This window comes from Scardinius erythrophthalmus, assembly GCF_964197995.2.
Source record: "Scardinius erythrophthalmus genome assembly, chromosome: 3".
Classification (NCBI taxonomy): Eukaryota; Metazoa; Chordata; class Actinopteri; order Cypriniformes; family Leuciscidae; genus Scardinius; species Scardinius erythrophthalmus.
The window spans coordinates 47445251-47468707 of record NC_138223.1 but is presented as its reverse complement, the minus strand read 5'-3'; the positions used below and the strand labels follow the sequence as shown (position 1 = coordinate 47468707).

Below are 23457 nucleotides of genomic sequence, written 5' to 3'. Positions count from 1 at the left end.
CAGTAATATACCGTAGAAAACAATAATAGCTAGGGGTGTGACGGTTAGTATATAACCGTGAGACAGACAGTTATAGATGAACACCGTCATTAGAACTCTATAACCGCCAAAACCATGTTATTAAAATATTTTTTATAAACATTTTTTATCATAGAGAATGTTTAAATACTAATTAAAAACAATTGTTGACAGTCTGTGTTATTAATGGTCTATGTCATTTCCAACTGTATTTGATTAGAAATAAAAGCTATGACTATGATATAGTGATGTGCCATCATTATGAGATTTATTAAACAAATGGGTAACACTTTATTTTGATAGTCCGTTTGTTGAGACTTTACTAGTTATTAGTAGCCATTCAGTAGCTTGTCAACAGTGCATCAGTTGACATTCAACAACACTGTTTCAACTGACAAGAAACATACGTTCAACTGACTGCCTATAGACTATAAGGTACAATTCAAGTGTTAATCTACAGATTTTACAAAAAAGTGCCTGTTGACTGTCAGTGTTATTTTGCAACAGGTTATTAACCAATTGGCGACTAACTTTCAATTGTCAACTAACTTTCTGTAGAATGAGTACCAACAACTCAAGAGTCATTTGAAAAGAGAGTTCCCTTTCGTTGTCACTCCGAGTTACGTCGGATGACGACGAATGGGGTTTCGCTTAGAAATCCTATCATCTTCGAGTATATAAAACGAGCCAATGGCAATGAAATGCCATGGGTCTGCGGAATTTGCATAGCGTAACTCCGCCCCACCCTGGGGGTATATAAGGAAGTGCGCTGGCAACATGCAGATATGTTTTCGCTTTGGAGCCAAGTTGATGTACTTCACTCCACAGCCAATCCTGAGATTCATCTCTTCATTCTCTTCGAGACGAGCCTCTCTCCAAGTGTTGGTGTGACAGCGAGTTCCAGCGAGTGCACATTCCCTGCTTATCTGTGCAGTGATTTGCCAGAGTTTGTGTGTTCATCTCCCTGGTCGCTTCAACATTTGTGGAGAAATCTCCTTTCTAAAAGAGCTTGCACGCGGCACGTCTTTTTAAAGATGCCTCGCCCGTGCACTTCTGGTTGCGGTCTATTTGTTTCTGACTCTGATGGGCACAATCGCTGTCTTGTGTGTCTGGGCTTAGAGCACGCTAAGGCAGCGTTTGTGGATGAGTCATGTTCCCATTGCGGGAACATGCCCATCGCACGGTTACGGTCGAGACTCAATGACCTTCATGGTAGAGTCCCCTCATCCGCACCCCGATCTACGGGCTCCGCGAGAGCTAGTACTTCGGCTGGCGGCCAGGGTGACCTGAGGGTTACGGTGTGGGACAAAGCGCCGACTATTCCACGCTCCACACCGTCCTCTAGTGCCGTGCAACCCGCGAGTGGTCCAAATGAGCCCGCAGTACAGTCCTCTGACTTGCCGCGGATCTCATTTGGCGCTCCAGAGGAAGATTCGATGTCGATCGCTGCATCACAGGGTGGGCAAGAGTCCTTGGGAAGTGAGGATTCGGCTGTGCTGCCACCTTTGGGTGTGCCAGCATTGCCCGAGTCTGATCCCGAGATGACTGCCATGCTTTCCCGGGCAGCCGCGGCCATTGGGCTTGAGTGGTCCCCGCCACCTGGTCCGGTGCGCTCGCGGCTGGACGATTGGTTTTTGGGTGCCGCCGCTGATCCCCGTCAGCGCGCGTCCCCAATGCCTTTCTTCCCGGATGTGCATGAGGAGGTCACGAGGTCCTGGAAGGCACCATTGTCTTCTCGTGATCGCTCGGCGACCTCCTCCGCCCTGCCTCCTCTCGATCAGGCGGCCGCCAAAGGGTACACTGGGGTTCCCCAGGTTGAACGCTCTGTTGCGATGCAGCTGTGTCCTCAGAGTGCTTCTTCCCGCGGGGACCCAAAGCACCCCTCCAAAGCCTGTAGGTTCTCTTCCACGCTTGTGGCGAAGGCCTATAGAGCTGCGGGGCTGGCGGCCTCCTCACTGCATGCCATGGCGACACTCCAGGTCTACCAGGCCCAGATGTTGCGTGACATGCACGAGGGGAGGACTGACCCAGCGCTCTTCGATGAGCTGCGTGCCGCCACCGACCTTGCTCTCCGAGCGACGAAGGTGACCGCACGCTCCCTGGGTCAGGTGATGTCCACTTGCGTGGTCCAGGAGAGACATTTGTGGCTCAACCTGGCCGATATGCGTGAGGCCGAGCGGACCCGGTTCCTCGACACTCCCATATCCCAGGCTGGCCTCTTCGGCGGTGCGGTTGAGGACTTTGCCCAGCAGTTCTCGACCGCCCAGAAGCAGACTGAGGCTCTCAGACATGTCCTGCCCCGACGGCCAGCTGCTGCCTCCATCCAGCCGTCGGCACAGGTGCCTCAGTCTGCTCGCCGCCGAGGGCGCCCTTCTACGGCTCCCGCCCCTCCCGCACGGCCCCAGCAGCAGCCTCCATCCGGGTCGCGTCGTGGAGGACGCCGTAGGAAGGCGCCACAGCCCTCTCCCGCCCCGTGCCCCGCTAAACGCCAGGCCAAGCGGCGCTCCTGAGACGGGCTGCTCAGAGATGGCGATGAGTTCTTCCCAGGAGCCGGTAGCAGGGCCGCTCCTTCCCCCGGTGGAGAATCCTTGGTTTTTCCCACCCCGCTGCTCGTCCCACGACGGGCAGCACCCTTTTGTGGTCAAAGAAAGAACTCACTTCCCCATCTCTGAGCACACAGAGTGTCCGGATGACAGTGCGCGCCGCTCACGAGCCTCGCCACTCTCGTCCCCCTCTGTCGCCAGCTCCCTGCCAGAGCACGCCCCAGTGGGACGCTCGTCCTCCCCTGGCCTCCTCTGGCAGGACGCGGCTAATGACCGTGCCCCCGCACCGGGCCGCTATGCCGCCCACGCCTGGGCCGGTCATTCCGCCTCGCTGCACCACCGAGGGTACGTCTGTGGTCCGTATGACCCCGCTGGTACAGTTCCTGGAAGCCTGGTTAGAGCTTCCCAGGCTGTCCCGCTGGGTCGCGAGGACCATCAGGCTCGGCTACGCGATTCAGTTCGCGCGGTCTCCTCCCCGCTTCAGGGGAGTCCGCTTCACTATGGTCGGTGGCAATGCCCCGGTTATGAGAGCGGAGGTCGCTACCTTACTGGCGAAGGGTGCGATCGAGACTGTCCCTCCAGCCGAAATGAGGTCCGGCTTTTACAGCCCTTACTTCATTGTACCGAAGAAATCCGGTGGGTTACGGCCAATCCTCGACTTGCGCGTCTTGAACCGCTCCCTTCACAGGATGCCGTTCAAGATGCTCACGGCCAAGCGCATTTTCGAGTGCATACGGCCGCAGGATTGGTTTGCAGCGATCGACCTGAAGGACGCCTACTTTCATGTCTCCATTCTTCCTCGACACAGACCGTTTCTACGGTTTGCTTTCGAGGGGCAGGCATACCAGTACGCAGTTCTCCCTTTCGGGCTAGCCCTGTCTCCTCGCGTCTTTACGAAGGTCGTCGAGGCAGCCCTTGTTCCCCTTCGGGAACACGGGGTTCGCATCCTGAACTATCTCGACGACTGGCTAATTCTAGCTCACTCTCGAGACCAGGTTTGCAAACACAGGGACCTTGTGCTCCGGCACCTAGCTCGTCTGGGCCTTCGGGTCAACTGGGAGAAGAGCAAACTCTGCCCCGTGCAGAGGATCTCTTTTCTCGGTATGGAGATCGACTCGGTCGCCATGTGCGCGCAGCTTACGAGCGAGCGCGCGCAATCACTGCTGACTTGCCTTCGTCAGTTCGAGGGCAAGAGTGTGGTCCCACTGAAACTATTTCAGAGGCTCCTGGGGCATATGGCATCCGCAGCGGCTGTCACGCCGCTCGGGTTGCTTCATATGAGACCACTTCAGCTTTGGCTTCGCGATCGAGTCCCGAGGTGGGCATGGCACCACGGCACGCTCCGAGTTCCAGTGACTCCGACCTGCCGTCAGACCTTCACCCCGTGGTCGAACCTCAGTTTTCTTCGGGCCGGAGTGCCCTTTGGAACGAGTGTCCAGGCATGTTGTTGTGACAACAAATGCCTCCACCACGGGCTGGGGCGCCATGTGCAATGGACATGCGGCCGCGGGCTCCTGGACAGGACCCCAGCGCCTTTGGCATGTCAATTGCCTCGAGTTGTTGGCTGTACGTCTTGCCCTGCACCGCTTCCATGCGTTGCTCAGGGGTCAACACGTACTGGTCCGATCGGACAATACCGCGACTGTAGCGTACATCAACCGTCAGGGTGGTCTGCGCTCCCGCCGTATGTCACAACTCGCCCGCCACCTCCTCATATGGAGTCAGAAGCATCTGAGGTCGCTTCGTGCCATTTATATCCCGGGAGACCTGAACCAGGCGGCCGACGAGCTGTCTCGGCTTCGGCCTCTCGCTGGAGATTGGCGACTCCATCCCCAGACGGTTCAGCTGATTTGGGATCAGTTCGGGGACGCACAGGTAGACCTGTTTGCCTCCCACGACTCGTCCCACTGCGACCTGTATTATTCCCTGACCGAGGGCACGCTCGGCACGGATGCACTGGCGCACAGCTGGCCGCGGGGCCTCCGCAAGTATGCGTTTCCCCCAGTGAGCCTTCTTGCGCAGACCTTGCGCAAGATCAGGGAGGACGAGGAGCAGGTAATTTTGGTTGCCCCGTATTGGCCCAACCGCACCTGGTTCTCAGAACTAGTACTCCTCGCGACAGCACCTCCCTGGCCTATTCCCCTGAGGAAGGACCTGCTTTCTCAGGGACGGGGCACCCTATGGCACCCTCGTCCCGATCTGTGGAACCTCCACGTGTGGCTCCTGGACGGGATGAGGCAGGTTTGAGTACCCTACCACCAGCGGTGGTGGCTACCATCACTTCCGCTAGAGCATTGTCCACGAGACATGCCTATGCGTTGAAGTGGAACCTCTTCGTCAACTGGTGTTCTTCTAAAAATCTAGAACCCACGAAATGCCCCATCAGTGTCGTGCTTTCCTTCCTGCAAGAAGGGTTGGAGCGTAGGCTGTCTCCCTCCACCCTGAAAGTGTATGTTGCCGCAATTGCCGCACATCACGATGCAGTTGATGGTAAATCCTTAAGGAAGCACGACCTGATCGTCAGGTTCCTGAGGGGAGCCAGGAGACTAAATCCTCCTCGTCCTCCCCTCGTACCCTCTTGGGACCTCTCAGTGGTTTTAACTGCCCTGCAGAGTGCTCCCTTTGAGCCTCTGCAATCAGTGGAGCTTAAGTTCCTGTCCATGAAGACAGCGCTCCTGGTTGCATTGGCCTCCATCAAGAGGGTAGGGGACCTGCAGGCATTTTCGGTTGACGAAGCGTGCCTGGAATTCGGACCGGCTAACTCTCACGTGATCCTGAGACCCCGGCCTGGATATGTGCCCAAGGTTCCCACCACACCCTTTCGAGATCAGGTGGTGAACCTGCAAGCGCTGCCTTTGGAGGAGGCAGACCCAGCCTTGGCACTGCTCTGTCCAGTACGCGCACTCCGTGCTTACGTAGACAGAACGCAGTGTTTCAGGACCTCAGACCAGCTCTTTGTCTGTCATGGTGGGAAGCTGAAGGGAAAGGCTCTCTCCAAGCAAAGGTTGTCTCACTGGATAGTGGACGCCATTGCTTTGGCATACCAGCAGCAAGGTCGACCATGCCCCCTTGGTGTGACGGCCCACTCCACCCGGAGTGTGGCATCCTCTTGGGCTCTAGCGCATGGCGCCTCGCTAACAGACATCTGCAGAGCTGCAGGCTGGGCGACACCTAACACATTCGCGAGATTCTATAATCTCCGAGTGGAGCCAGTTTCTTCTCATGTACTCGCTTCAACTAGCCGGTAAGAGATTCTGCTCAGGTGTCTTCGCTTGTTCGCCATTCCTCTCCACGGACGGGATACGTGCGATATATTTCCTCAGGTGAGCCTGATAAGCCCTGAGTCTCCTCCAGCACTGATGACGTCAACGCCAGAGTTATGCCACCGGCAGCTTTCGCGCTTGGCTAGGTGCCTCCATGTGCATGGTTCCCCCTCTGGGTGACCCCCACATGTGTATTCCACTGTAAGCCTCTTTGAGCATGTGTCTTTCCCTTGGCAAGCCACCTTGCCACCCCTGGGGTTGAAATATTCCACCTGCGGCTGGACACCCCAGTGTTATTCCGTATGCAGCCCTTCGGGGTCATATGTGTATTCCAAGTCCCCCCCTTCGGGTTGGGCATGATTGCATATTTCCACTGGATATGCTTCCCAGTGTACCTTGGTATTCCTGTGTTAAGTAGGACTCCTTCGTCCGTGCTAGTCTCACGACAGGGAGCTCAGACTTACGCAGGGCACTGGTAGACAGTCGAGAGGTGGCGTGATTACACTGGGAACCCCATTCGTCGTCATCCGACGTAACTCGGAGTGACAACGAAAGGGAACGTCTCGGTTACGGATGTAACCCTCGTTCCCTGAGTAGGGAACGGAGACGTTACGTCTCCCTGCCACTTCCGCTGTACCGCTGGAACGCCTGAGTTCAGTCTCGGCTCCTCAGCGAAGACATATCTGCATGTTGCCAGCGCACTTCCTTATATACCCCCAGGGTGGGGCGGAGTTACGCTATGCAAATTCCGCAGACCCATGGCATTTCATTGCCATTGGCTCGTTTTATATACTCGAAGATGATAGGATTTCTAAGCGAAACCCCATTCGTCGTCATCCGACGTAACGTCTCCGTTACCTACTCAGGGAACGAGGGTTACATCCGTAACCGAGACGTTCTCTGCGCTTCTGTAATCCACAAACAATCCGGTGCAACCAGGGCAGGACAAAGCAATTCAAACAAAAGGAATCGCCGGTGCAGCACAGATGTCTACTGATTAAAATATTTATTTAAGGTGCATAACAATAAATGACTAACGTTTCGATGTGGTTACATCTTCATCAGAGTCCTTGGAGAGAATGAGCAATGAAGCCATTAATAAGGATCATCAACAGGTGTGATTAAGGGGGCGTTGGCCACCCAAAAAAGTACATCCCTCTGAACCAAGGTGTCACACTCATAAAACAATCATTAAAGGGCAAGTGCCCACATAAAAAAAAAAAAAAAAAAAAAAAAAAAATAATAATAATAATTATAAAGTTCACAATACAATGGGAATAAAAATATATTCATCTTAAACACTGTATTTTAATATGCTTAGGTGTTTAAAGGAAGCATGTTAAACTCAATTCATCATTTAGACCTAAAGGTTCTCGAGTGTTAAGTGTATGTATCCAAAACGCTTCCCTGCATAGGAGTTTATTAATAATGTCACCACCTCTGGGTGAAGGTAAGATTTTCTCAATTCCCCAAAACTTCAAAGAAGCAGGGGAACCATGATTGGCCTGCTTATAGTGCCTCGCCATGGCATATGTTAAGTTCTGAGTACGAATTGCTGTTTTGTGTTCAGCTATCCTCAGTTTAAGTTGACGTTTTGTTTGACCTATGTACACCAGTCCACAGGGACACTTCAGAAGGTATACTACATGAGTACTGTTACAGTTGATAAATGAAGAAATAGAATATTTCTTACCAGTACGGGGATGTGAAAAATCTTTCGCATTGGTCGAGTTGGAGCATTGCGCACAATTGCCACATTTATAGAAACCCAGAGGTGGGCTAGGAAGCCAAGTAGTAGAAGGTGGGATACTCATATCTGAATGAACCAATCGGTCACGAATGTTACGGGCACGTCTGAAAATGAACCTGGGCGGCTCAGCGCAGATGTCTTTGAGTGTCGGGTCACTATTAAAAACGTGCCAATGTTTGCGAATGATGTTCTTTATTCTTCCTGCTGCTGGAGTGTAGCTAGTTGAAAAAAATACTTTAGATGTCATGTGAGGCTTAGGTTTTTTCTTTAATAATGAGGCACGGTCTGTGTTAAAAGCCCTATCCCATGCTTTAGAAATATCAGATTTATCATACCCTCTTTGATCAAAAAGACGCGCTAGGTGGGCTGCTTTTGACATAAATTCACTTGTGGTACTACAATTTCTTCTGACTCGTAAGAACTGGCCCACTGGTATATTACGAATCAAATGAGGTGAATGATTACTGTCTGCTCTTAACAGGGTATTCCTGCTAAGAGGTTTACGGTAGATAGTAGATTGTAAGATATTATTTGCATCCTTAGAAATGGTAAGGTCTAAGAAATCAACGGACTGCTTGTTAAACTCCATAGTAAAAGACAAATAATCTGTAGTAGAATTTACATAAGTCAAAAAATTATTTAACTCACTAAGTGTGCCCTTCCATATTAGTAGAATATCATCTATATATCTGCGCCAAAGTGATATTTTGGAATGGAACGGGTTATTTTCAGTGTTCTGTATATATTTTTCTTCCCATAGGCCCATCACCAAACAAGCATATGAGGGTGCAAACGAGGACCCCATTGCAGTCCCCTGAAGTTGTAAATAGAATTTATCATAGTATTTGAAAAAGTTGTTAGATAAAATGATCTCGACAAGATTAACAAGGAATTCTGATGGAGGCAAAACATCAATGGGGCGTTTGGTAAGGTAATACAATATGGCTTGAAGGCCTATATGGTGGGGTATGCATGTATAGAGACTTTGTACATCCAACGATACAAGGACATCATTGCTTTCACACTTCCAATTGTCAATCAAATTTAACACATCAGTTGTATCCCCAAGGTATGATGGTAAACTGTGAAAATATTGTCTTAAAAAAAATCAACAAATTGTGAGAGAGGTTCGGTTAGGCTGCCTATACTAGATACAATAGGGCGCAAAGGAGGGTCATCAAGTCGTTTGTGAATTTTGGGTAGACCATAGAATACTGGACATCGAGGGTGGTCAATAAGTAGAAAAGCCTTTTCTTTATCGGTAATCCAGCCTTTTTTATGAGATGTATCGATAAATTCATTAATCATATTTTTTGTGCTGGAAGTAGGATTGTGAAGAAGGAGCTGATAATGTTTTTCATCATTTAATAATTTAAATATACCACAATCGTAGTTCTTTAAGCCCATAACCACAACAGCGCCTCCCTTGTCAGCTGGACGAATAATAATGTCATGTCTAGATTCCAAAGAGCGTAGCGCATCCAGTTCACTTTTTTCCATATTTTTATTTTTGGGAGGAAAGGGCCTACTTATTTTAGCCATGTCTTGCTCAACTAGCTGACTAAAAGTGACAATGGTAGGATTTAAATTAGAAGAGGGCAAAAACCTTGATTTCTTTTTAAAGGGAGTCATTTCTCTAGGGGTCTCCTTAGTATTAGAATCATAGTTTCTACATACAGTATGACCGTTGGATAAAACATTAGACCTAGAAAAGAAATGTTTAAGATGAAGCTGACTAAAGAATTTGAATGAGTCCACTTTAAGAGAGAAAGAGTCACTTTGATTCGACGGGGCAAAGGAGAGTCCTTTGCGAAGCACTACTTTCTCTGTATCCGTGAGGTCAATGTCCGAAATATTGATTACAGTCTCCTCTGGAGGTTCCGCGGGGACCAGCGCGTGGGTGGTGGGGCTTCTCTTCTTCTTCCCCCTTGAGAGTCATGTCAGCATATGAAGTATATGATACTGTATATCCTACTCAAAGGTCTCATGTGCATCAAATTAATGATTATTTTAGCTGATTTAAAACTTTTTAAAAAATTGTTAACCATTTGTAGATAACCTGTTGATAATCTACAGAAAGTTAGTTGACAATTGAAAGTTAGTTGCCAATTGGTTAATAACCTGTTGCAAAATAACATTGACAGTCAACAGGCACTTTTTTGTAAAATCTGTAGATTAACACTTGAATTGTACCTTATAGTCTATAGGCAGTCAGTTGAACGTAAGTTACTTGTCTGTTGAAACAGTGTTGTTGAATGTCAACTGATGCACTGTTGACAAGCTACTGAATGGCTACTAATAACTAGTATTGCCTCAACGAATGGACTATCAAAATAAAGTGTTACCAACAAAGGAAAAACATTTGCAATAATAAACATTTGCAATAATAAACCACTTAATGAAGTTTTGTTTTGTAAATCATCGGACATGATTTTTACCACTTCATTAAGTTTTGCTTTGTAGAAAGCCTTTCTTTAAAACGAATTTCATTTGTACAAATTGTATCTTAATTTTAATAAATGTTTCATCAACCAATTCGATATAGATAACAACACTGAACACTACACAAATATTAATTATATTTTCTTAATTTAGGCGATCAAGTAGCTAATCAGTGTCTGCTCGTTTATTCAAACTATTTTGTGCTATAACAGACGAACGTCGCAACACCCCCGACCAAACACTGATCTCTATAATGGTAACTTCAAATCAAACATTTTCCATTAAACATCTCAATAACAACTTCTGTAGATGTATGAAATAAAGTCATACTGGTTAATAATAAGTGTAATAATGTATAATGGCTGGAAGTCAGTTGTAGTTCTTGTGTTTCTCTATTTTCTGTTTGTGTGTTCCTCTTTCCTTCAGTGATTCTGCTTCTTAACAGCAGGTGTTCATCAGTAATATTCAACAATAACTTACATATTCACTTAATTATCTCACTGTACCACTTGATTTAGTGTTACTTTTTACTCTTTGCAGTGTGGATTTTCCTTTGGGGTTGAAAGGGTTAACAGATAAGATAAAAAAGACACACCCACGAAATGTATTTTAACAGTAATAAACTGTAAGTTATAATACAGTTTAGTGTAAAATTATTTTTTTTGGGTCACCGTTGTGCTGAAGAGTAGAACCTGTGCTTCAGTCCAGGAGAAGATCTACAAACATTGATGATATGCTGCATGTTACTTTATTTAAAGGAACACTCCACCGTTTTTTTAAATAGGGCTTATTCACTTTCTTTCCTACATTTAGATAGGTGGGCAAATGCATTTTTGTCTCAGTTCATAGTTTGACAGGATCGGTGCGAGCTTAGCTTAGCTTAATGAATGGAATCCTTTGTTGCCAGCTAGCATGTCCTGAGTAAAAGTGATCCAAAAACAACAACAAAAAAACCCACCTAATTACTTCTTGTGGCCTGCGTATTCACAACGAGTACAAATAGCGATGCAGATTAACACTAGGTGATTTCCTAGGCAGATATTGACTTGGGACTATATTAGGGGGAAGCACAGGTGAAGCACTGCTACTTGGGCGCAGAGATATCACGCAACACTTGAAATCCCACAACTTGTGAATACAGGTATAATATGGGTCGATCTATACATGCGCTATGTTTAAAATAATCACTTACTCTGTGGACAGCCGTCCATTTGGTCCATTCAGCGTGGGGCGTTTTTTCCAGTTCACTTTTATCACGACGAAAAAAAAAATAATCGAGTACTGATTACAAACCGTTCTCGGCCCAGAATTCTCAGCTCGAGCCGTGCTGGAAGAATCCATTAAGTACTCAGAATTGGTCACTTGTCTGTTGCCTGGCTACCAGTTTCTCTGTATAGAACGCTATTTGAGTGAAGTAAACAAAGCAATAATAAAATGAAAAGCAATAGCTGATCATTCTTCATAACGCGGTCGCAATTTTCATCTCATATCATCAGTAAACCGTCACATTACCAAGGCAACGACTGACGCATTCGTATTACATTCCAAAGAGCGGCCGCTATCAGCCCACAGTAGAAAATGTAACTGTAACCGTACCAGCTGGCCTGGTGTGAATGGGGCTTAAATCACAGCTTTTGTCTAAAAGTCTCCTACTCACCAATTCTCACATAGATCAATCTCTTCCCAAAGCCAACTCTCAGGGAACTGAGTACGTGACACGATATCATCAGAGTCTGTATAATAGTCATCATCATCATCACCTGTTGAAACAGATAAAAAATTGGCAGAATAGACCTTTTAGAGCAAGTAAAGTAAAAATGTATAAGAGACCCTATTGAATGTGTAATGTTTTACCAATTACACATTTTCTGCATTAAAAGTGTTTGGGTGTCAGAGACCGTTAAGTTGTAGAGATCTCAAAACTGGTGGGGTGTTTCTAAATCCCCCTATACCTCCCACGCCCCACTACTCAGGCACCCCCCACACGTGTGTCACCCAGTCAACACGTTGATCTCACAAGTGATCTCACCATGTGGTCACAACGTCAGCAATCTGAGCTCATAGTGATCTAAAGTGTAACCTCACAGCGCTCTCACTGTGTGCTCATACTATGCTGTTAGTGGAGTTGTTTAATGAAGCTGGAGCCTGACATTAAATGTTTACATGTCAAACCAATTTTCATTTTCAACCAAAATGTGATGTCTGAGCGATGTTGGAGTCCATGTCCATGTCCAATAACATTTCTATCTGGGTTGACTCACATTGTGGCCATAATATGAGCACACAGTGAGTGTACTGTGCGGTTACACTTTTAGCTCACTGTGAACTCACACTGTGATCATATGGAGAGATCACTGTGAGATCAGCGTGTTGACTGGGCAGACACTAAGCAGCATTAAAAGTACAATTGCGTTTTAGTTAAGAACTGTATTTCTCTGAAGTCAAAGCCTACAAAAGTTTATATCCATTATTTTATTGGTGGAAAATTGTTTCCACTAGAGTTTTCGGAAAATATTACTTTTTCAGAGTTCTCCTAGACTGTTGGTCCACTTCACATGCAACTTGGTACATCTGGAGACCCTGAATTTGATACAGCAAAGCACTGTTAAGATATAGGCTATAAACCAGGGATGGGCAAACTCCAGAGGTGTATAGTCCAGGGGTCAGAAAGTAAAAGTCCTGCCATATGTTTATTCCACCCATAAACTCAGTCAGCTGATTTCACTAATTAGTTCTCTCTTCAGCTGAATTAGGAAATCCAGGGCTGCGTTCAGCCCCGACAAAACGTTGCACAACGGTTTTTAAACAGAAACGGTGATGCGTTGAACACACTGTTCTTATGATGCAAGAGTTGCTGTCACGGTTGGCTAACCGTGGTCCGTTCGTGTGTGTATGGTTTTGTGCTGATTGTCATCACCTGGACTGATCAACTGATTACCACCTCATCAGCACCGGCACACCTGTTATTCATTTAGATCTGTCTATATAAGCATTGTCTCTTGTTTTGTTAACTGTCGGATCATTGTCTCTGTTACCTGCCTTTGCTTCATGTCTTTGCTACCTGTTATCCTGGATTACCGTTTTGGATTTATTTGTGTAAATAAATCTACATTTTGTTACTTGCATTTGCATCCTCATCTCTATGTGACAGTTGCAACTATGGCAGCTGAGAAGGCCATTCTTTGTGTTCTTTGTGAAGAATTTTCTGAGCCTGATGAAGTCGGTATAAATATGTGTTTAATACTACAAAATATGCCCGATGTTACAGTTACTGCACTTGCAGACCAGAACAAAAGAGAACATCACAATCGAGTGAAGGGATTTGTGGAAACTGAAATGGACACATCTTACCTAATTCAGACTAAAACACATCTATTTAGTCTCACATACTGACTTTATTTGTAGGTCATACTGTTTAAATACCCTGTATTATCTTTCTCATTTTTAGGAAAAACACTTAATTACCATTGTTTATTTCTATACCAAATGTCATACACTTGCAATGAAGCTAAAAATAAACAACTACATCATTATGTTGATATCCTTTATTTTTACAATAAAACTTACAACAAACATGTCTTCTAATATCCTCAGTTGTTGCGTATACCGAGCTGCATCGAACACATGTAAATTAGTTTCCTTGAACCCATTGTGCGAGTTCACTTTTTTCAGCAGGGTGCAGGGTTTTTTTAATACCGCGTGCTTTATATGTTGCTGCTGATTGGACTGCAGTTCTGACACACCCACCAAACAAGTGAAAACGTATCTCAAACTCCGTTGCACACCGGTGCACGCCGTTTCCAGGAAACATGACGTTCAACCCGGAAACCGTAGCAAAACGTTGCGCACCTTTTTGAACTTGAACATGCCCCAGGTGATTGGAACAAAATACTGAGGAGGACTCTTACTTACAGACTTATTAAGGCTAAAATGACTCCATATTTAATATACACAGCTTTTGTGGCTCAGATAAGGTCCAGGTCTGGTGTATTTTTTTTTTTTTTGCTCTTGGCTGACATGTGGCCAGAGGTGTAAAGTCCAGGTTCAGAAAGTAAAAGTCCTCCTCAGTATTTTGTTCCAGTCACCTGGATTTGCTAATTAGCAGTTTTTCAGCCAGGAGATAGAACTAATTAGTGAAATCAGCTGCTGAGTTCATGGGTGGAATAAACATATGGCAGGACTTTTACTTTCTGACCCCTGGACTATACACCTCTGGCAAACTCGGTCCTGGAGGGCCACTGTCCTGCAGAGTTTAGATCCAACCCTGATAAACTCTCCTGTCTTTCTTTTTCTCTCTCTCTCCTGATAAACTTTCTAGTAATCCTAAAGACACTGATTAGCTGGTTCAGGTGTGTTTGATTAGGGTCCCAGACAGACCAGATAAATCAATGTTAACTGCATTGAATCAACATCTATTTTGGTCCAGCAATTAATGTTGAAAAATTGTTGAAATTGCATCCATAAATCAATGGTGATGGCGTTGAGTCAATGTTACAATGTGATGTTGGTTCAATATCATGTTTGCACTCTCAGAAAATGAAACAACAATTACAACTGACTTAAAGCCACACAGCCTGAAATCAACTGCAAATAAAAGACAATAAATCTCTCAAGCAAATTAAATAGTCAGACATCACCCAATTTTACGAAAATTTAAAGCCACACCGCGGAACTTTTGCGGGCGCTAGGGGCACTAGACCTGGAACTTTCACGTCTAGCGCCCCTAGAGGCCACAAGCGCCGCAGCACTGTCGCAAAAGTCTAGAAGACAGTATATCAGAGCCTATGGTCACGTGACGGCCATAAAGCGATACGTTCTCCAGGTCACATGACCTGTTCAACGACGGTCCGTCTCCTCCAAACTTACATAGGCGGTATTTCAAGAGGGCAGTGTGGCTTTAATGAAAATTGGTACACATCATTCTAAGGGTGCTTTCACATCTGTAGTTCGGTTTATTTGGTCCGGACCAAGGGAGAAAAATTATACTTTGTAGCATTTTTCAGGCGTTTTGGTTTCTTTTCACACCACACTTATCGCTCTGGTCCGGATCAGTTTATGAAACGAACCAAAATGCAGTCATGTGACAACATCCACATCACTCGTTGGCCAGATGGGTCTTGAACGTATTTTCATAACTGCACTTCGATTGTCAGAATTTACGTGCAGGAAAATTCCAACAGAACTCCCGGAATTAAACAAAGAGGAGGAAAATCCGGCAGACAACACGCCACTTTTTACTACGACTGCGTGGGCTGATTGTATCCCTAGTCATAGTTTATTATATAGTTTGTCCAAAGCGAGGATGCTGCTTAAAAAATGTTTTATTCAATGCACGCGGCGAGTCACTTCAGGAGGAGGCGACGCGTGCATAACACGCCACTGTTTACTATGGAGAGACGACTGCGTGGGCTGATTGTATCCTTGGTCATATGTTATTATAGTTTACACCACTTTAGACAAACAATAATATTTGAGAATGAAGCGAGGATGCGGCTGTTAATAATTTCTATCAGGCTCCGCACCTCCTCACAACTTGTCCGCGAGTGCAAACTGTCAACAAACATTTCTCCTCATACCCATAATCACAGCGCAGTTGACTACGGCAACTGGTTTAGTCCAAAAATGCCCATTTCTTTGGCAGTTGGTTCTGTTCGAGGTCGGATCACGTTCTCACCACAAACGAACCGCTCCAGGGTTCGTTTCAAAGCGTACCGACACCACCTCTTTGAGCAGGTCGCGGTACGCTTGTTTGGTCCGCTTTTGGTGCGCACCCGAGTGCGATTGCCGCATTCACACCTGGCCAAACGAACCGCACCAATGGGGAAAACGAACTCTAGTGCGATTCAACCGAACTAAATGAGGCAGGTGTGAAAGCACCCTAAGGCAGGGTTCACCAATCTCGGTCCTGGAGGGCCACTGTCCTGCAGAGTTTAGCTCCAACCCCAATTAAAGGAGAACTCCGGTCAATTTTAACATTGAGCTTGTTTTTTTGTAAATTTGGAGTGCTGTCAGTACAGAGAACAACAACAAAAATCGGTGTTGCCCACACCGTGTTATCCACCGTGTTGCACCCTATTGACTTAAATGGGGCAAGTTTTAAACCTGCTTTTAGCCTCTTAACATACTTGATGTGTCATTACACGTGCCCAGCCATGGTGAGTGATTCCTTCAGAGTGAACATGGTGAATCTGACTGCAGTAGATGTGCAAGATATGAATAAAAATTATGTTATTTCAGCCAGCGCACATACCTGTATTTACATCCTGTTTTCGGTTGAAGTCCAAAGTAGTCGATTGTCGAGTTCGGGCGCATGATCGTACGTACTAAACCTATGCGCGTGAACTCGACAATCGACTACTGTGGACTTCAACCGAAAACAGGAAGAAAATACAGGTATGTGCGCTGGCTTAAATAACATCATTTTATTCATATCTTTCACATCTACTGCAGTCAGATTCACTCGTGTTCACTCTGAAGGAATCACTCACATTAGCTGTGCACTTGTAATGACACATCAAGGATGTTAAGAGGCTAAAAGCAGGTTTAAAACTTGCCCCATTTAAGTCAACAGGGTGCAAATTTTAAAAAGAGGATAACACGGTGTAGGCAACGCCGATTTTTGTCGTTGTTCTCTGTATCGACAGCACTCCAAATTTACAAAAAAATGAGCTCAATGTTAAAATTGACCAAAGTTCTCCTTTAACAATCGATCAATCTACAAATTAAACTCATTCATACTGTCATAAATTACTAAAACGTCATCCGAATTTGACAAATAATCAATTTTCTTGTCCCTTATAGTCAACATAATGCAGGGAAAACTGTAAAATGAACTGCAGCAGTGCTAAACTTGCAACATAAAACTACAACACTCGAACTATAAATGTATGAATTAAACTCACTGAGACTGTCGACAGTTTCTTTTCCATGCATCATTTTATTATATCCAGAGCCGGACAGTAACGGAGTACATTTACTTGAGTACAGTACTTAAGTACAATTTTGAGGGATCTGTACTTTACTCGAGTATCATTTTTGGGGAGTACTCATGACTTTACTCAAGTACATTTGAGAGGCAAATGTTGTACTCTTTACTCTGCTACATTTCTATCCATAACCGTGAGTACCCATTACTTCTTCTTCTAAAAAAAAAAGGAAACAAGAACAATCTCGGAAACCCTCAATTTGTTGTTTCCCTCTCAAACATGACTGGATTGTGCAGGCGTCACTGATTGGGACAGCCTATCAGCAATCACCTTCAGCTTTACGCCAAAGTCAATTCCATGGTCAGATTTAGATAAGAGACGAAACCATGGATGAAACAATGGATGAAGACGCAGCAGGTCTATCCCGGGAATGTGCCAACCCGTGGCCCCACCTCGCCAGACTATTTCAATTTTCTGAACAAGTTAATGATAGTTTTCGCTTCAAGTGTTTGCTGTGTTTACCAATGTAAGCACTGTGGCAGTAGTAATGCAATATTTAGAAAATGTACTCTTGACACTCAAGTACTTTTAAAAACAAGTACTTCAGTACTTTTACTTAAAGGGGAAATGAAACGTCCACGTTTTGGCACTAGTAGTAGCTACATATAGTAGAAAAGTCACCTTGCCAAAAAAAAAATATTTTAAAAAGTTGTTAAAACCACAGATATGACAAAATTATTTTCGTAATTTCTAGCTAGCGAGTTGCCATTTTGGAGTGACGTCACAGCCTACGTAACGGGGTTGGTTGGTTCCGCTTGTGAGTGAAGAGAGTGAAGGGTTACTGGACCGGACTGAACACGCAATTGATTTGAAATGGAGGAAGGCGAACTTGAAAGACCTGTTGAGCCCATGTGTGCCATTGCTTATGCGTTTGAGTCGATACGGCGTGGGAACCGAGCAGTGGTACGTCGCTATGTCGAACAGCCGGTGATGGACATGACCGTAGCCAGCTATGAGGTCACCGAGGTCTGGACCTCGGTCATTTTTTTACATTCAAAAATACAATTTCAAGCTCTCTGAATGATTAATTAGCCGTTTAAACCACCTCATATGAGTGTTTGCAATTCATTTTGCTGTGAGAATCCAGCACAGTGAACGGGGCTTGAGAGAGCATTGTGAGGGCGCGGGTGCGATCCATAGACTGTAAATAATCCAGTGTTGCCAGATCTACCTAATGGAAAGGTGGCAGTAGTCTTCTAGACTTGTTTTTCTGATTTAATGTCACACTTTAGGAAGTTATTAAAGTGGAAAGTTGCATGTTAGGGTTCGTGATATATTAATCTTATTTCCAAAACACAAGCTTTGAACTTATTTCGGATTATTAAAAAAAAAAAAAAAAAAAAATTGTTGCTTGTTTTTCGTAGCAATATCTGGCAACATTTTACTGTCAGCATTAATAAAAAAAAGCTTATAGAAAAACTGTAATTGCTGACAGGAAGATACCACATTCGGTAAGACAAATGCAATAATCATCGTGATTATCTGTAAGAAATGTATAACACTATAAAAAACAATAGCATAATACAGATCTGTATGTTACAGAATGAAAAATGCCAAATACTGGCCAGCAGGAAGACGGCTTTTTTATTTAGTCATTTCAGTGAGCCAGCCAACGATTGAAGAGTAGTCCACACACACACACACACACACACACACACACACACACACACACACACACACACACACAAGCTATAACGTTAGCAAATAGCCTGTAAATAGTTGTAACATGTCTGTAAAATGTAAAACATTATATTGAATAAATAATTATTTCACAAACATCTACAGTGTGCATGTGCAGTTTGTTAACATAACGTTAGACGTCGTCTTTTTGTCTGGTACTAATAAACTTCACTAGCTAAACACTAAGTTAGCGTTATTTAGCTAGTTCATGCTTACAGCTGTTAGCTAACAATGACTGTACCTAACGTTAGTTGTTCGCTGGTTCGACCAGCACATGCATCTTGTTAACGAGCCAGTGTGATGCAAACATGTATGAGAGGTTTGACATGATAATATGATAGCAGATGAACGCTTTTTATGCGTAGTTTAATGTTAAGTTTTATGTCTTTCACTGCGTTTTACTGAACTCAACCCAGAGCCTTTAAAGCCAACCAACCCCGTGACGTCACCGGTTAGAATACTGCACAATGGCGGCGCCCTGGCCGCGAAAGATATAACGGTTTTTCTTTTTTCTTTTATATGTTTACATTTGTAATGTTTCTTATATAATTGTTGATTATAGTGGAAATCCATCTTGTAAATCATGTAAACTTGATTGACTGCTTCATTTCCCCTTTAAGTAGACATCTGACTGTAGTACTTTTACTTGTACTTGAGTAAAATTTAGCAAGGGGTATCTGTACTTTTACTCAAGTAATGAAGCTGTGTACTCTCTGTCCGCCTCTGATTATATACATGCTTGTGGTTAGTTACAGTCAAATCATATAAAACGGTGAAATCGCCCTCGAACTCTTCTGTCTTGCACTGCACTCGAGATGGTGACGGGAGCTGAGCTCCACTGAAAGGTTTCTTTCCTATTGGTTGTCGCTCGTGAAAATCGCTTCTCATTTGCATAAAGTTGAAATTTAGTTGCTGTGTGTGGTTGTTAAATAATAGACAGTAAAACATGGTAGTAAATATTCCCCAGTACTGCATTAGTGGCTATTTACTCAGGATGTAATACAAAAAGCAACATAATAAAACAGAACATATGCACATAATAAACCGTGTGACAATGAATATTGTGACAATTGTATTTATCAGTTAATACTTACTGCGAGCCAGAATCATCTCCTCTTCTTCTGTCTTCATGTTTTTGCGGGTTGTCATCTCTTTGCAGCATTGCAGGAAGGCCTGGGCACACTCTAGCCCGTCTACAATATACTTGGCTCTTCGTTCACAGGTGTAGCCGAGTTTATTATCCCTCATCCCATCAATGCAGCACTGCTTCAGTTCACCAGAGTATTGACCAGCTGAGAAGATCATGAACAATGAGGGGAGTAGGAGAACATTGGCATTAAAAATTTAAAAAGGGGGGGGTTAAAAAAGTTATAAAGGGCACCTAGTATGCAGAGGTGTATAAGTCCAGGGGTCAGAAAGTCCTGCCATATGTTTATTCCACCCATAAACTTGATTGTTGATCCACAAAGATGATTTCACTAATTAGTTCTATCTCCTGTCTGAATTGGAACAAAATACTGAGGAGGACTTTTACTTTCTGAACCTGGACTTTCCACCTGTGTTATTATGCCTCTTTTCACAAGATGTAATATAATAGTGTGTATGTGTTTTAGCTCAAAATTCCCAACAGATAATTTTTTTACAGCATATTTAAATTGTCACTTTTTGGGCTCAGAAAAAACACAGTTTTAGTGTGTATCGTTTTAAATGCAAATGAGCTGCTGCTGCCGGCACAGAGGGCAGAGCCTAATGAGCTCGTGCTCAGTTTCAGGACAATCTTATCTCACTGAATGATAAAATCAACAGTAACTCTCAGTAGCTGTGTTCATTTAGATTTTTTTTTTTTTTTTTAAAAACCCTCCGAATGATGGCCAAAAATATACTGATGAGTTCAGTGAAGTTCATTGTACATCACACAAAAGATGAAGCGTCAGTTTCACAGTCAATCACTATAAGAGCTGAATAAACACCGTATAAGAAGTGCGCATTAAAACAACACTAAAGATAATTTTTTACCTTAAAATAATGTTTCGAAAATCGTTTCAATGGTTCATCAAGTAGTAACAGAGTGAAAGGCACTTCTGCATTTGCTTTGCAGACCTATATCTGCTATAACCACACTATGCAAGTTTGCCAGATCAGGTCGCGTTTCTGTAGTTCAAATGAGACATAAGAAACTACAAATTTGACTTGCTTTACATCAAGCGTTACAATAGTCATTATTTTGCTTTTCTTCGTTTCTGATGTCACAATACATCATACTTTCATAAAATCATGCAACATACTCTACCTTGTCTGTGAACATTGTTATTTCCAAAGCCGGTGCTAGATAAACAGCGAGCGAGTGTGCGACGTAGGCTAAATTATTTACGACAGCAGTAATGGACAATTCTGCTTCCAACCTGTAGGGGGACGGAAGAGGGAAAGTTTTTTGGTGTTGCTTTAAAGTCTTATCCATAAACTCTCTCTCTCTCTCTCTCTCTCTCTCTCTCCCTTTCATTATCATCAACATACACAGCAAATTACACAAAACACTCGTTACAACTAACAGTAAACAAATATATGCACAGCTTTTCAGTGGGTGCTTATAATAAACTGGTAAACTTTATATCCGTAAAACGACTCGATGAGCTGTCATAAAGACCACGCTCTCCCTTTCATTTCTGCCGTGGTCAGTAACGTTAGGCCTGTCGCTCTGGAGACTGTAAGCTTAATCACGAACAGTTGGTACAGACCCATCCTCGAGTAACAACAGGAGTAAATGAAGACTGCTACGTTCATTCTTACATCCAACAACAAAACACCTCAATCGCTTATGAGAAATTCTTGTCTACAGCTGCTCCGGCGTCGAAACAATTGACGGACTGTGTTTAGCTCACTCAGGGCGGGTCTATACTAAAACTGCAGTGTCAGTCAACAGTCGTGAGCAGGGCTTGTGTAAAGTAACATCACACTGCCCCAAATCTGAGAACAGCTTGTTCTGGGACAGTGCTTATGATTTATGGGGATTTAAAAAAAAAAGCACTGGGTGGATATTTATCATTATAGGGTGGTTGTGTACACTACCAACACACACTTATGTTCAAACTTTGCATAACAGGTGCCCTTTAAAGTCCCCTAAAACATGAAGAGTAAAGAGAAGGTTTGGGGTCTTTAACACAGTAAAACAATCAAAATTAAATCACAGAAGATCCTATCTGATTTGAATTGCAAGAGTAAAATCTCAGAGTAAAAAAGTCCAGTTCCTCACCCAGTGTACCAGTGATCTGCAGGAGACTCTCAGCTCTTCGTTTTCTCTTTTTAGCGACGGGACACTCAGGCACTAAAGGGTCAATTCATTTGAATAAATTGTAAAAATCACTGAGAGAGGTTAAAAAAAAACCTGATAGTAGACCATCATTGAATCAAGTTTGAAACATACACAGTAAAATCCCCAGTGTTAAATTAACACTCCTCAGTGTACATAGGCTATGTGTCCACACTACAGAGTGTAAAAAGTGATAAATTAGGTGATAATTTACTAGGGGTGGAACGGTACATGTATTCGTATTGAACCGAATCGGTACGGGCGTCACGGTTCGGTGCATGAATTTACACAGAGAATACACAGTATAAAAATAAATAAAACTCGCGTGCAAATTAATTAATGTAATGCGGAACTACTGTTAGATACGCGGGTTCTTTAAGGACACCTAATCTGTAGCCCTGCCTTAAGCTAGCTTTGTTTGTTTCGCCTGCCTCCCAAATGGACGAGGCATTTCTACTTCGCGCTCGCCGGTGTACTATTCTTTGAAACGACAGGGTGCGACTCGGTGTAATTGTCCTCTAAACCATCAGGAATCAGCGGTGAGAAGTAAGGTACACTTGTGAATGTTTATTTTAGTAAAACAACACTTTAGTACACCACACTACAAAAGAATAGTTTAAAGCAGGTTTAAAGCCGGTGCTGTGAGACTGTATGACACTAGGTGGTACAGCCTGAGACATGCACAATAAAAAAAATTGACTTCTGCATTTTTGTTTTGCTTTTCCCTCCATTGTACCGAACTCATCCCGAACCGTGATGTCTGAACCGAGGTATGAACCGAACCGTGACTTCTGTGTACCGTTCCACCCCTATAATTTACCATTACTGAAGACACTTGATGTTAACAAGCAGAATCATTGAAACAATAAGAACAGAAAAAAAGAGAAGAGATGAGCAGAGACACAAGAACTACAACTGACTTCAGACACAGCCTCAGATGAAATCAACTGAAGAGAAAAGAAGACATTAAATCTGTGAAGATCTCAGCAGAGGAGGATTAAACAACTCCACAAACAGCATTACCAGCTTCACTTATTACTAACCAGACTGACTTTATTTCTGTCAGATGTCTACAGAAGTTTTTATTGAGAATTAGCAGAGGTTTAGATGTTGATGTTTAATTCATACCTGAAAACTCAGAAGGTCTGAAAAAAGTGACATTTTATAAAATCAGATAAAAATATTCATTTTGACAGCAAATTTTGATTTAGTTTTAGTCAGTCTTTTGACTAAAATACCATTTAGTTTTAGTCATATTTTAGTCATCTGAATTGTTTTAGTTTTAGTCTAGGTTTAGTCGACGAAATACAATAAGATTGTAGTCGACTAAAATATAATGGGTTTAGTTCAATTGTAATGCATTAATTTATTCTCTAAAATGTCCAAACCCATATGCTCCCGGATAAAACATCTATTAACCTCTTAATATAACTGATTTTAAAGTTTGAACATGCAATACAGATACAGA

General features: G+C 43.8%; 1 protein-coding gene across 2 annotated transcripts in view; it reads right to left on the bottom strand.

Annotated features, from left to right (window-relative positions):
• The window catches only part of LOC308688218 (complement C3-like), a 133917-nt gene that overhangs the window by 79566 nt on the left and 30894 nt on the right, over positions 1-23457 (bottom strand). For both annotated transcript variants that reach the window (XM_081361143.1, XM_081361144.1), the window contains exons 16-18: positions 21933-22004; positions 19777-19974; positions 11674-11776 (exon numbers count right to left, since the gene is read on the bottom strand). In XM_081361143.1, the coding sequence (XP_081217269.1) occupies positions 11674-11776; positions 19777-19974; positions 21933-22004 (373 nt within the window). The remainder of the gene's footprint in view (positions 1-11673; positions 11777-19776; positions 19975-21932; positions 22005-23457) is intronic.